The 13,404-nt window shown below is 56.8% G+C and overlaps 1 protein-coding gene across 4 annotated transcripts in view; it reads left to right on the forward strand.

The window, feature by feature from the left end:
• KCNH2 (potassium voltage-gated channel subfamily H member 2) overlaps positions 1 to 13,404 on the forward strand; it is a 32,637-nt gene that overhangs the window by 640 nt on the left and 18,593 nt on the right. For all 4 annotated transcript variants that reach the window (XM_058723821.1, XM_058723819.1, XM_058723818.1 and 1 more), the window contains exon 2: positions 2,613 to 2,843. In XM_058723821.1, the coding sequence (XP_058579804.1) occupies positions 2,613 to 2,843 (231 nt within the window). The remainder of the gene's footprint in view (positions 1 to 2,612; positions 2,844 to 13,404) is intronic.

The raw sequence follows: 13,404 nt of genomic DNA on the forward strand, positions 1-13,404 counted from the left end.
CTCGAGGGCAAGGCTTGGTGCTGGGGGCCGTGGGTTTGGAGCCAAGGGGGCTGTATTGGGGCGCAGGGCTGGAGGCTCAGCTCAGGCTTCCAGGATCCCGAGTGTGTGTGACATCTCAAGTGTGCAGGTATCCCTAACTCCGGTGCCTGGATGTGGATGGGGCTGTGTGGGGGCAGGGACAAAACATGTATGGTCCAAACTGTGAGACACTAAGTACTGTGTCTCAGCCGTCTTGACTGTGTTTTTGAGAGACTGAGAGCCAAGCACTTAGAGTCAGTGCCTAACCTGCTCCTGGGGTGTGTGTGTGACCCATGAGTTCGGCCCTGCTTGGGCAGTGGGGAGGTATTTTGGACAGAGCTGCAAACTGTGGGCTCCCAGGTGACAGGGTGTCATGGCCTGAGACTGGGCTCTAAGGGTCTAACAGGCTCAATGCAGTGCCCCCATATTGTTGATTTCCCTGCCCTGAGCCCCTTTATGGGGACTACAGCACCCCTAAGCCTGGTCCAGTAGGGGAGGCTTCCAGAAGTGTCCCAGGCTAGGTGAATGTTCTGGTGTGGGTGTTTTATCCTCCCAGCATGTGTGCGTCTCTCTCCAAGGCTGCATGTGCCATGGTGGGTGTGACTGCCAAGGGCCCTGGGAGCAGGGAGCGGGTGACATTCCTTGCCCATGACCCTGTGAGCACAGGACAACGTGTGCTTGTAACTGTGGTGGGGGGAGGGAGGGATCAGTTTGATAGGCAGCATTGTCTGAAGCCGAGGAACAAGATGATCCTGAGGGGGAGGAGACTGACACGGTGGAGGGCCACAAGGTGGGGTCTTTCCTTTTCAAAAGCTCCCGGAAGCTGTGTCTGCATGGAAAGAACCTGGGCTAGGATCTGGGGGCTCAGCTTCTGGCCCCACCTCTGCCACTGACTGCCACGTGACCTTGAGTGACTCTTCCTTCTCCGAATATCAGTTTCCACATCTGGAAAGGAGGGGGTGGCCAAAGGAGCCTTTCAGATCCCTTCTGTGGTGTATTCCAGGAGCTCGGAAGGGGTGGGGGTAGGGCCTGCCTTCGAAGAAACTCGCTCTTCTCTCTCTGGGCCTGGGAGCTGGTTTCTCTTCTCCAAAGCTGGTGTGTGTGGCTGGCACTCTGGACTGCCTTGGGCTTAGGTGGAGGTGGAGGCCAAGTCAGGGGTCTTTTCGTGTGACAAGGAACCCTGACTCCTGATGGCTGCCTGGGAGTTGTGGAGGCCTGGTGAACTGACCTAAAGATGACCCAACTTCAAAAACTAACTTCCCGGAGACAGGATAAGGGATGGCTTTAGGCAGCCTGTGTCGGGGAGCCCTTGCTGCAGCAGCCTGGGCCTTGTCCATGGGATTGCCCAGAGCTGCAGACTGAGACGGCTGTGCCTGCTGGAAGGCGAGGGGGCAGAGTTCCAACTGCTACCCAAAGCCCCAGCATTAAAGGCCAAAGTGGCCGGAAACTTCTGTGTTTATAAAAAGCTCTTATCCCGGAGTATCTTCCCTGGCACCAGCTGGGTCTGCCGCCTGCCTGCTGCTCACCTGCCAGCTAGGCCCTGGGGGCAGGTGTGGAGCGGGTGACCCACGTCCAGCTGAAATGGGTCCATTGGGGCACCTCATCTTGACGGGGTCAAACTGAAGAAGGCCTCCCTTCCCTGGGTCTGTCTTCTTACAAGCGGGCCACTGTCTCAGGTCCATCCCTGGCTCCCGGTATTTTCCGGGATTGAAGCCTCAGGTCCCTTTCCTTGCTCCCTATGACCTTGGGCTTCTGCCTGTGACCCTCCTTTTATTCCTTCTTCTGTCAGACCTAAGTTCAAAAGCTAGCTCTTTTACAAGCTGCAAGATGTGGGCATGGCTCTGAACTTCTTTTGAGCCTCAGTTTCTTCATCTATAAAACAAAGCTAATGATGCCTATCTTATGGGGTTGTCAGAGTATAAATGAGAGAGGGCATCGTAGGTGTTCACGTGGTACTTCCCTCGTCCCCTTTAGAGTGCCCACTGTCCAGCCCCTGACTGCCCTTAAGGGGCGCGTAAGTCCCGGGAAGTTCTGACCTGGTAGGGTCCCCAGGTACTTGGGGGAGTGATATCCTAAGGATCCCCGGGGTAAGGAGTGCCCAGTGTGCGCCCCCCCCCCCAACCCCCGCCCCCAGTCTAGAGAGCAGAGGTCAGGAAGAGAAGCAGGACGACCTGATGCAAAGGGAAGGCTAGCCGCCATCTCTGGCCCTTCCCAGGCTCCCTCTCCAGGCCCAGTGTTTATCCCTCCGCCGCGGCTGCTGACACGCGTTGCTGACACCCGCCCAGGCTGGCCTCGGCCCCGGGCGCGGAGGGGGGGCGGGGGGCCGCTGGCAGCCTGCCCGGGGGAAGCCATGCAGCCAGCCCGCGGGCCGGGCGGGGGAGGGGGCGCGTCGCCGGGCAGGGCCGGCGGAGGCACCTGTGTCGGGCCACACAGCTGCATTCGCCCCCTGCTAGGGACCCCAGTCGCCGCTGTGCTGCCTGGAGCGGGGAGTCCCCCGGCGGGTGGCTGTGTGTGACAGGAGAATGCGCGGAAGGGCTGGGAGCCCCCGAGGCAGGGGTCCCTGCTCACGTGCCTGCTCATCCCCGCCCCCCCAGGCCGCAAGTTCATCATCGCCAACGCTCGGGTGGAGAACTGCGCCGTCATCTACTGCAACGACGGCTTCTGCGAGCTGTGTGGCTACTCGCGGGCCGAGGTGATGCAGCGGCCCTGCACCTGCGACTTCCTGCACGGGCCGCGCACGCAGCGCCGCGCGGCCGCGCAGATCGCGCAGGCCCTGCTGGGCGCGGAGGAGCGCAAAGTGGAGATCGCCTTCTACCGGAAGGATGGTAGGCGCGGGCCGGGGCGGGGCCGCGACGAGGGGGCGTGGTCGCGACTAGGGGGCGGGGCCGCGAGGGACGGGGGTGGGGGTAGGGACGGCTGGATCTGGCGAGGCCAGAGCGTGGCGGGAGACCCGGCGAGTGCCCTGCGGTGTGTGACCCCTAACTGGGGCCACTGCTGTGGGTCAGGTGGCAGGCGCCGGCTGGGCACTGGGGTTGCCGGACGGAGTGGGTCTCTTCACCTCATTCATTCTGGCGGGATGGTTTTCGGGGTGACCAAGGGGCTGTTTGGCTGTGGGTATGGCGCCTTTGGTTTCTTCTTTCCCTGGGCTAACGTGGGCAGGTTGAGGTAGGTGGGCTGGAGTTTGACGGGGCCGGGATGGCAGGTGAGTGGAAGGAGTTGACAGAAGGTCAGGTTGGTGGCTGGGCACTGACTTCCGGCCCAGGCCTCTAGCTCCCCTAGGGCAGCCCCTGCCAGGTGATTGGTCTGGAGAGATGTCACTGAGGGTGAGGCAGGGGGGCTGCAGGACTCTGGCTCTCTGCTGTCCTTCTCCTGCTCCTCTCTGTCCTGTACTTAGGCTGCACCTGGCAGGAGGTGCGTGCCTCTCCCCACAACCTCCGTTCCCTTTGTCTCATGGTTTGAGTGCCCGCCCATCACCCATCACCCCTTCCTTCGCCAGGTGTCTCTGCTCAGCCACCGCCTCCCAGCCCAGCTGCTCTGGGCTTCCGGACAGTGGATAAACAGAACCCTGGGCGGGGCTGCTCTCGCACTGTGCCTGCCCTGGTGGGCTGGGCTCTGCTCAAGGAGGGCAGTGAAACAGGGCTTTGGCAGGCCTGCAGGTATTGGAGGGCTGGGGAGGTGGCTCCAGAAGGTGCCACTGGACTGGCCATGGATGCCCAAACTCTGCTACTCACTAGTGTGTATCTGATGAGCATTTACTGAAGCCCTGTGAGCCAGGTGCAGTGCTAGGGTACTGTAGATAGCTCAGTGAACAAGACAGATGAGGTTACTGCCAGATGGGAGCTTACCTGCTGTAGATAGCACTCTCCGCTTTCCCCTGTGGGTAGGCAGAGTGAGCCAGCGGTCCTGTGTGCACCTGGCACTGTCCCTGGAATATCCCCTGCACGCTCAGTCTAGCGAAGCTGCCTTGCATCTCTCGATGGCCCCGCTTTTGCAGGCGTGCCCAGCCTGTGAGATCACTGGACCGCGTTAGAAGGGGCACTCTCACTGGGGTCCTGTGGAAGGGAGTTTGCTTATAGAAAATGGGGTTCTGGCTGGGAGGCAGGGGCCAGGAGAGTAGATGCAAACTCTGAAGCCTTCTGTTTTTCCGCTGAAGTCTCCCCAGAACCTGAATCAGAGCAGATCTGTTTTTCTATCTGCCGGGCCATCTAGTGCTAGCACGCATTGGTGGGTGGCTTCTATGTGCTGGACGCTGGGCTAAATGCTTCACTTAGCTTATCTCATGGAATCTTCACAACAGCCCTGGGAGGTAGACACCATTTGCATCTCCATTTTATGGATGAGGAAACTGAAGTTCAGGGAAATTAAGAAATTGCACCAAAGTCGCACAGCTAGAAAGCGGCAGAGCTGGGAACGGAGCTCTGTCTGTCTGATCCGAGCCCGACCCGTCCTGCTTTGCTGTCACCTATTAAAAATGGCCCCACATAGGTACAGGCATATCTGTATCCTGCACGTGACGTTGTGTACAATTTGATTCTGAAAGTTTGCAAACCATTGGTGTGATGAAAAGAATGTTGATACGTAAGTCCTGGGATCAGGTCTAACACCAGAAATTAGGTAGCTTGAGAACTTGGTTCCTGCCTTGAGCCTGTTTCTGCTTCCAGGGTAAGGTGCTCACGCAGCCCCTTGGCAACAGGGGCCTGGGTGCTTCCATCTTCCCCATGGTGCTCGGGGAACTGGCTCTCCCTCTCGTCCCAAGATGGCTCCTTTGGGAGAAGATGGCCATGGGACCCCTTCTTCTGAGGTGCTATCGGGAAATCTTGGTGACCTTGAGGATCACTTCATCCAGCCCACTTGAGTTACAGATGGAGAAGCTGAGAAGCAGAGGTCCAGTTACTAGTTAACCAGCAGATGAAGTGGGACTAGAACCCAGGCCCCCTGCCCACGTGCACGTTCTTTCCTCCCTCCCGCTACTCTCCAAATGGGGATGCCATCCAGAAAATCGTGTGCCAGTCCTCTCTACCTGCCCTCTTGTCTGCTCTCACCTAGTTTCTCCTGTTGGCCAACAGGCTGGCCTTGACCCTCGGGTCCTATGGGTCCCCATTTGTCCTGGCACTTGAGGCCCAGGATGCAGACAGATCTCCTCTGCCTCCCTTCTCTCTGCCTTGAAATGCTTAGTCCCTCAGGCAAATGCCTGTGGCCTGCCCCGTGCTGTGTATGCCGTGTATGTGTATGAATAGGGAGGCAGAGGTGAGGAAGGGCAGTGCCGCCACTCGCTTCTGTCCAGGCCCTTTTCTGGGTCTCTGCCTGGGCCAGCCACCGGAGAGTGGGTCCCTGGGCTTCAACTCCAGGGAGGTGGGTGGCTGGGAAGGAGGCGGGGCCTTTTGCTGGCAGGCGCCACTGTGGACAGCTGTGCTGTGTCGGTGCCTCAAGCCTAGCTCTGTGCAGTGTCAGGGCCTGGAGCCAGACAGCCCCATTATTTAGGTGCTGGGACTGCTGGGAGGTGGGGAGGCCAGACTTGGGGCGGGGGGTGGGTGCGGGCTAGAGGGAGAGACACGAGGTGCCAGGGCTCGCCGGCCCTGTGTCCGTGCCCCTTAACACGAAGCCCAGGATTAAGACGGACCTGGGAGTAGAGCCGGCAGCTTGGGGCCGGCAGGCAGTAGCAGCCTGGGGGGCCCTGGGGCCACGTCTTGGTGGCAGGTGCTGCTGATGCACACCTGTGTCCCTCCACGGTTGGAGGGGTGGGTGGTGGGTCCTTTGGCGGCTCTTCCTCACTTGCTCTGTCCTCTGCCAGGCCTCAGGGAGGCCCCCTGCTCTCTGTCCCTTTTGTTCTCTGCTCTCTGTTTTCATCTGTCTGCGCCCCGCCTCCCACCGAGTTCAGCCTCTGCTCAGGGACTCTGCTCCTCTTCTCTTCCAAGGTGGCCTCCCTGCCGACTCCTGTCCCCTTGGTCTTTATCTCCTCCTCCTTACACCTGTCTCCCTTCTTCCCTCCCTACAGCACCCCTGAGCCTTCCTCCTCACCTCTCTTCCTCTGCCCCTTTGGGCTCTATCTGGAAGTCTCTCTCTCTGGCTCCCCATACCTCTGCCTGTTCTGGCCTGGTCTCCACGTCCCTGTGTCCCCGGGGGCCTGTGCGTGGGTGGGGGACGGGGGTGTCTCTAGAGAAGAGTCAGTCGGCTTCTCCACTCCAGCTGCAGGCTGGTTGCCATGGCGACAGGGTCAGAGGGCCCCCACTGCAACAGCTGAGGTGTGGGCTGGGAGAGGGGTGGGGACCATGGGGCCAGCATGCTCCCCAGTGTCCCTAGTGCCCACGGGGAGCCAGAGCCCCAGTGGTGGCCTCACACCCACTGCTGTGTGGTTCCCAGACTCAGACTACAGCGTCTCAGGTGCTTGGGCAGACACTTCGGGCCCCAGCAACCCTCCATATATATACCGGGCCACTTCCCCGTTTCCTCCTTGTCCCCTGATTAGACTCCTCACTGTGACACTCTGAGACTCCTCCCTTTTCCATCGTGGCCGAGCTCTGCCCAAGCTCAGACGCCCACCTCCTGTGCCCCTGTCCAGGTCGTGATCCTCAGGCGCCCAGACCCTCATCAGCTGGGCTGCTGGTGAAGGAGCCCCTGGGTATACTGAGGCCAGGCAGGCAGGTGAGACAGAGGTGGGGGTCCAGGTGTGTCCTGTGTCCCTGAGATGGGAGCACACCAGAGCGATTTCTGGAGGAATGAGTTTAGACGCAGGCAGCACCTGTCTCAAGGGTGGAAGCCTCACGGGGGCTCCCTCCACCTTGGGCTTCCAGTCAGGGCCTGGGTGGCTTGGATACGTGGCATGTGAGAGCACGTGCACGTGCCCCTGCACGGTAGCCAGGAGCAGGGCCCAGGGGCCTGGGGGGCCCTGCTGCCCCCAGCCAGCATTTCTTCTGCAAGGCCGCTAGGGAAGGGTCATTCCTGAGCTAGAGTAGGGTGCCCTGGCCTGCTTGGGAGCTTCCTGTCCCAGCACCACCCAGGGGTGAGGTAGCCTGCCAAGACTGAGGGTGTCAGCCACTTCTGGCCCGCTCTGGGGTCTGGAGAGTGTTGGGAGGGCGGCTCCTCCGTGTTGTGTCTGCTGTAGCCCCCGGAGAGGAGCTATGTAAATATTTGTGCAGAGCCTTCGTCCACAATGAGAGCAGAGTTTGACGGTGGCCTTGGGCTCCAGGGAGGGGGGCTGTGGGCATCAGGAGGGCCGGCATGGGTGTGTGAGATGGGGTGAGACTCAGCCTCTTTGCTGCCTAGAGGTGGCTTCCAGGGCGATGTGACTTGAGAGGTTCCAAGAAAGCCCTTTTGCACTTAAATATCCCCTCTGAGGATGCCCCAGATGCCTCCACTAGGGAAAGTTTTGCTTGGGTGGAGAATGAGCCTTGCTTTTGAAAAACATGTTCTTTCTCATCACCTGCCCCTGCATGTAGGGGGGAATGTGGAAATATCAGTCCCTTAGTGCGATTGACTTTGACGGAAACTTTCCTCCCTGATATGGGAGCAGGGCTAGAAGAGGTGGTCGTGGTGGGACACCTGGGACACGAGACGAGAATGGGAGACTTGGGGCACCTGGGTGGCTCAGTCAGTTAGGCATCTGACTCTCGATCTCAGCCCAGGTCATGGTCTCACGGTTCGTGGGATTGAGCCCCCCGCATCGGGCTCTGTGCTGATAGCATGGAGCCTGCTTGGGATTCTCTTCTGCCCTCTCTCTCTCTCTCTCTCTCTCTGTCCCTCCCCACCCTCTTTCTCTCAAAATAGGTACATAAACTTAAAAAAAAAAAAGAATGGGGGAGGCTCTGGATGAACCGCTGTCCCCCAAAATCCCCTGCAGGCTTTAATCTAGGGGCCATAAAGCTCTCCATGCTATGGACTGTGGGTGGCCTCACACAGGCCTCTCTCTGGTTTGGTCATCTGTCTACCAGACAAGAAGTGTCTTCTCCTTGGCCCATATTCTCCCTCCTTCCCAGTTCTGGTCGAGATTGCCGTGTCTGACCTCCCCCGCTAGATCATAAGCTCCACGAAGGCAGAGAGTAGCCTGTCTGTTTTGTTCTCTGTGGTATCTGTGTCTAGTCCACACTGGAGCTCGGTACAAATGCATGAAGGAATGAATGAATGAATGAATGAATGAATGAATGAAGGGCTGGGCAGTGTGCTGTATTGTAGAAGCCCTATACTCGGAGTCAATGACTTGGAACAATTTCTGGCTCAGCTAGACTTGCACCTGCTTGGCCATCGGCCATGTGTCCCCAGGTCCTGGCCAGCCAGGGGAAGTGAGCTGACCCAGGGCCTCAGTATCTCTGTCCCCTACGGTGCTCCCCTCCTTGCCTTGTGCCCTGCTCCCAACCCCTGCTCGCCTCTCCCCCTCCTTCCCCAGGCTTCTGCCTCTCCCTCAAATCACTGAAACCGTATTTGTGTTCATGTTTCTTTTTTTTTTTTTTTCTTTCTCTTTTATTTCATTTTCCTTTTTATCTCACTCTCCAGCCCCATTACCCTCCCCTTAGGCAACCATTCAGATGTACTTACTGTGAATGTGTTGCTTGCATATGTTCTTGCAAAATGTGTATTTTGTCTGGATACACACAGGCTTAATTTATGTAAATGATATGTGCTATATATTATATTCTGGTGTTCACTTGACTTGCACAGGAGTATGCCTTTCAGTCCATCCAGGTTGCTACTTAGCATCTAGTCTGTAGCTTTGCATTTTGTGGTGTGTACCCACCTCAGTTTACCTGCCTGCCCTCCTGGGCAGCCATCTCCAGATTTCCCGCATAAATAATGCCGCAGTGAACATCCTCAGCCATGGTCCCTTCTGGACTCGGGTGAGGATGTCTTTGGGATGTATCTGCAGGGGTGGGATTGCTGGATCACAAGGTTTGTGGACACTTAATTCAACTAAGCACTGTCAGACTGTACCCCAGCATAGCTACCCCCATCACCACTTGCCTAAACAGGGTACCAGATTTCTAGTCCCTCATATCTCTGCCACACTTGGCGTCATCCACGTTTATAATTTTTGCCAACCTAATAGGTGAAAGTGATAACTGGCTGCCTTAAATTTGCATTTGTTTGATATTGTGTGAGTCCTGGCATGTCTTAGGCTCCATTGCGTTTTGTGTCGATTTGCCTGTGAGTTGCCTGTTCATATCCTTGCTCACTTTTCTTTCTTTCTCTCTCTCTTTTTTTAATGTTTATTTATTTTTGAGAGAGAGAGAGAGAGAGAGTGAGAGAGAGAGAGAGAGAGACACGGAGCACGAGCGGGGGAGGGGCAGAGAGAAAGACACAGAATCCAAAGCAGGCTCCAGGCTCCAAGCTGTCAGCACAGAGCCCGACGCGGGGCTCGAATCCAAGAACCTTCAGATCATGACCTGAGCTGAAGTCGGATGCTCAACCAACTGAGCCACCCAGGCGCCCATCTTTGCTCACTTTTCTCATGAAGCTACTGTCTTTTGCAGGAGTTGCTTGGGTATTCTAGAAATACACATGCTTACAGTTAAATATTCAATATGTGGGTTCCAGACATTCATTCCTGTTGGATGGAGATATTGCAAGTATCTTCTCCCGTTCAATTATCTCTCAACTTTATCCGACAAAGACACTTTGTGTTGATACAAATTAACTGACTTTTAGCTTTGTTTGTGCTTTTGAAGTTTTGTTTAAGAAATTGTTCACCACCCTGAGGTTGCAGAGGGCTCCATTTTCTTCTATTAATTTAATTGTTTTACCTCTCTCGGTTGGCTTTCATCCATCCTGAGCCTCCCTCTGTGGTGTCAAGTGGGGATCAAGTTATATTTTTTTCCGTGTAGTGAGCCAATTTTCCCCACACACCTAGTAAACAGCCTGTTCTTTTCCAGCATTCGTGGGGCCACCTTGATCGTAAGCTAATTTCCCATCTATCCATGGGTCTGTCTTGGAGCTCCCTGTTCTGTTCCAAACATTTATTTGTCTCTTCTTGCATCAAAACCACACTAAAACAACTGTGGCATTTAGTATGTCTTAGTATCTGGAAAGGCGCATATTCCGTCTCTCTTCTTCTTTTTAAAGATTGACTCAGGTATCTGTGGACCTCTCTTCTTCTTTATGAACTTTAGAGAAAGTTTCTCGAGTTCCTGGAAAGAAAACCCATACTAGAATCTTGACTGGAATTAGATTAGTTTTGCAGATCAATTAGGGGGAGAATTGACATCTGTATAATATCCGTTCCATCCGAGAGGCTGGACTATCTCTCCATTTATCAGATTGTTTCTGTACTCTTGATTAGTTTTAAGTACCCCCCCCCCCCGCCCCCGCCTCCCCACAGAGGTCTTGTGCATTTTTGATCAATTCCTAGTTACTTTATAGTTTTTGTTGCTATTACGAAAGAGACCTTGTTTTGGCTACCTGTTCTAATAGTTTTGTGCTGGCGGAGGAGAGAAATACTGTCCATTTTGGGGCTGACCTTGCATGTGGCAGCCACATTGAGCTTGCTCTCTTATTAGTTCTAATTGTTTCTCTGTTGATTTTGTTGGTTCTGTGGGGAGATGATCCTATCATCTGCAGACAATGCCAGTTTTCTATGTCTTTGTTTGGGTCATTGCCATGTGTTTTGATGGTCAGAGGTCCATCTGACTCCTCAGGAGGCTTCACGGGTGTCTGCATTTGTACCTGCATTTGTTCTTTGGAGCGTCCCAGCGTCCTGTGAACGGGGAGAGTCCTGGAGGGAATACAGCTCTTGCTTTAATGATTGAGAAGCTGTGGCCGCCTGGGCGATCGATGAGAGTGCTGGAATTGGGGTGGGTGTTCTCAAGGCATCCCTTGGCTCTCTGGGGTATGCTGGGAGCTAAGGTGGGCATGTAGTTCTGGGGCTTACAGACAGTTGGAGGCAGGTAGGGACCCCAGGTTGTTTCCTGGTGGACTGTGGCTGTTTGCCCTCGCTGCCCAGCGGCAGGCTGTGCGGGAGTCACAGGAAAGAGCACTGGTAGGGGTCTGAGGCTCAGAAACTCCGTGCCTTTGTGGCTCTTGCTCTGGTCCCCTGCCCTGGTTCCTGGGCTGCCGGCCTTTATGTTCCACGCTGTTGATTAGATTTAATAGCACTTCAAGAAAAGACACCTTGATTCTCATGGTGGTTCCAACAACTGTCTCGACTCAGCACGGTTTTGAAATGGGCAAATTCTATCATGAAAGGCCAGTTGGCCCCCCCGGGATCTGAAAGGGAGTTTAGATGGGAGGGGGGATGGCCCTGTCTGCACCCACCTAAGTGCAGGTCACCACCCTGACGACCAGTCCTTGGATACCTGCTTGCCCAGGACTTCCTGTGAAACCAGCCCAGCCCTGGCCTCAGGGCTCCAGCTTGGGTAGGGGGGAAAGAAGGAAGCTCACCCCAGAAGCCAGTGCACAATTACCTCCTACATTAGGGATATAGTGTTAGAAATTCTCAAAGAGACATATCACGTGGGCCAGATGGAGCAGTCAGTAACATCTTTGTAGAGGGGAGTCCTGTGGGTCCTGGAGGGATGGCAGGAGCTGGCAGGAGGAGGGGTGGGGGCTGTGGAGTTGGAGAACCAGGCGAAGCTGGGGTGCCCTGAAGGGGCTCTGAGGGAGCACCCGGGACCCGGCAGGCTGGGAGGCCCACCCGGGAGGGCGGGCTGAAAGGTCTGAGGTGGTTGGGATCAGGGATTCCAGAGGATTCCAAGGGGGGGCAGACTCCAGGAAGTAGGAGGGGGAAGGGAAAGGTTGGAGGAGGGGAATGAGAACGGAACTGGAGAGCAGCCTTCCCCACGTGAACATGGCCTTGTTTCACCTTCCCAAGGCTCCTGGGGGCAGGGCAAGGTCGTGGCTCCCAGATTACATAGACACGTGGCTGTGTCCCTGGAGGTGGATGGGGCTTGGACCCAGGGCTTGTCTAGAAAGAACTCTTTTCCTGAGGCTGTTGCATTGTCCCTGGGGAAAGGTGGCACAGGCTGGCCGTGCACTGGGTTTGCGGGGGAGGGGTGGTAGTCTGGCTCGCAGCACAGAGGGCCCCAGAGGGCCCTATAAATGACCCTATAAATCCCTGGGAAGGTGTCAGGCTGGTGGAGGCATCTGTCTGGAGATGGGAGATGGTCTTTCTGAGTGAGTCGGGGGCCGGATCATGGCTTCCCAGCTCCTGCCCTACAGCGGTCATTCTGCCTTGCTCAGCTCCTGGAGGGAGTCAGGGGCAGAGGACCCCACCCCCCCCACACTCACTGGCTGACCTCTCAGGGTTCCCTATTCTGTCCCCTGAGCCTGCAATATCCCTGGCCTTCCCTGGGCCCCCAGCTGCCCATGAGAGCGGTGTTAGCGACACGGTGGCCCCTGGCCAGGAGCAGTTCCTGCTGCACCTTCCTGTCGCCGCCACCAGGCTAAATATAACCTGACACTGCACAGCCCTGGGCTGCCGCCGACAGAGACAGCCTCTCTGCCTGGGGGCGGACAGGGAGGACTGGAGCCCCAGCCTCCTGCCCTCAGTGTGACTTTGGGCCCAGCTCCTCCTGCCGAGAGCCAGGCAGGGAGGTGATCCGGGTGAGGATGGCTGCCTCCCCGAGGTCACCTTCCCTGCAGGGACCCGGCACCCTGCCTCGTTAGAGCTCTGGAGGCTTCCACAAGGCCATCTGTCATTTCATCTGGCACCCAGGGCAGGAATCACTTGTCCCGGCAGTACTTACAGGCAGACCGAAGTCCAGAGAGGTGGGTGGCCTGCCTGCAGCCACACAGCAATTGCCCAGTTCTCCAGCTGACTGGGGCAGGTCAGCTCAGCCCTGTAGGCTCTTCCCTCAGCCTGCGTTACTCTCTCTTCCTCCACCTCACGCTGGGCTCTGAAATGGGGTCCTTTTGACTCCTTGGCTCAGTGAGGCCAGGTGCCAGGCCTGTCCCGTGCACGGTGCCCCCAGTGCATCATGTGGGTGCTCAGTGAATGTTCGTGGGGGAATGAAGAGACACGTTCAAAGGAGCAGTGATGACATCTCATTTACGGATGAGCATCTGGGGACTCTGACCTGAGGGGCTTGCCCAAGGACACTCCGGGTCACCTCAGCCCTCCCTTTCTCTGCCTGCTGGGGGCTGCCCTGAAAGATAAGGCCTGTCCCTGTTGAAGCTGAGTATGGCTTCTGCCTGGAGCCCAGCCAAGGCAGTTTGGGACTGTGGGTGGGGTCCCAGTTCCCTGGCTGGGTTGGGGTGCCGGGCAGGGACCCTGCCTCTGGCTGCGCGGCTGGGTGTGGTTGGCACCAGATGAAAGTGGGCCGGGCGATGTGTTCTGGTGGAAGACAGCAGGGGGTCGGGAGGGGCTGTACCTGCTGAACCTGGAATGTGTTCAGGCCTGATTCTCCCCCAGGACCCCTCCCCCTGCCTGTCCCTTCTCCCCTCCTTAGTGACCTGCCATCAGCT

The sequence above is a fragment of the Neofelis nebulosa genome, chromosome 4 (genome assembly GCF_028018385.1).
Source record: "Neofelis nebulosa isolate mNeoNeb1 chromosome 4, mNeoNeb1.pri, whole genome shotgun sequence".
In the NCBI taxonomy this organism is placed as follows: domain Eukaryota; kingdom Metazoa; phylum Chordata; class Mammalia; order Carnivora; family Felidae; genus Neofelis; species Neofelis nebulosa.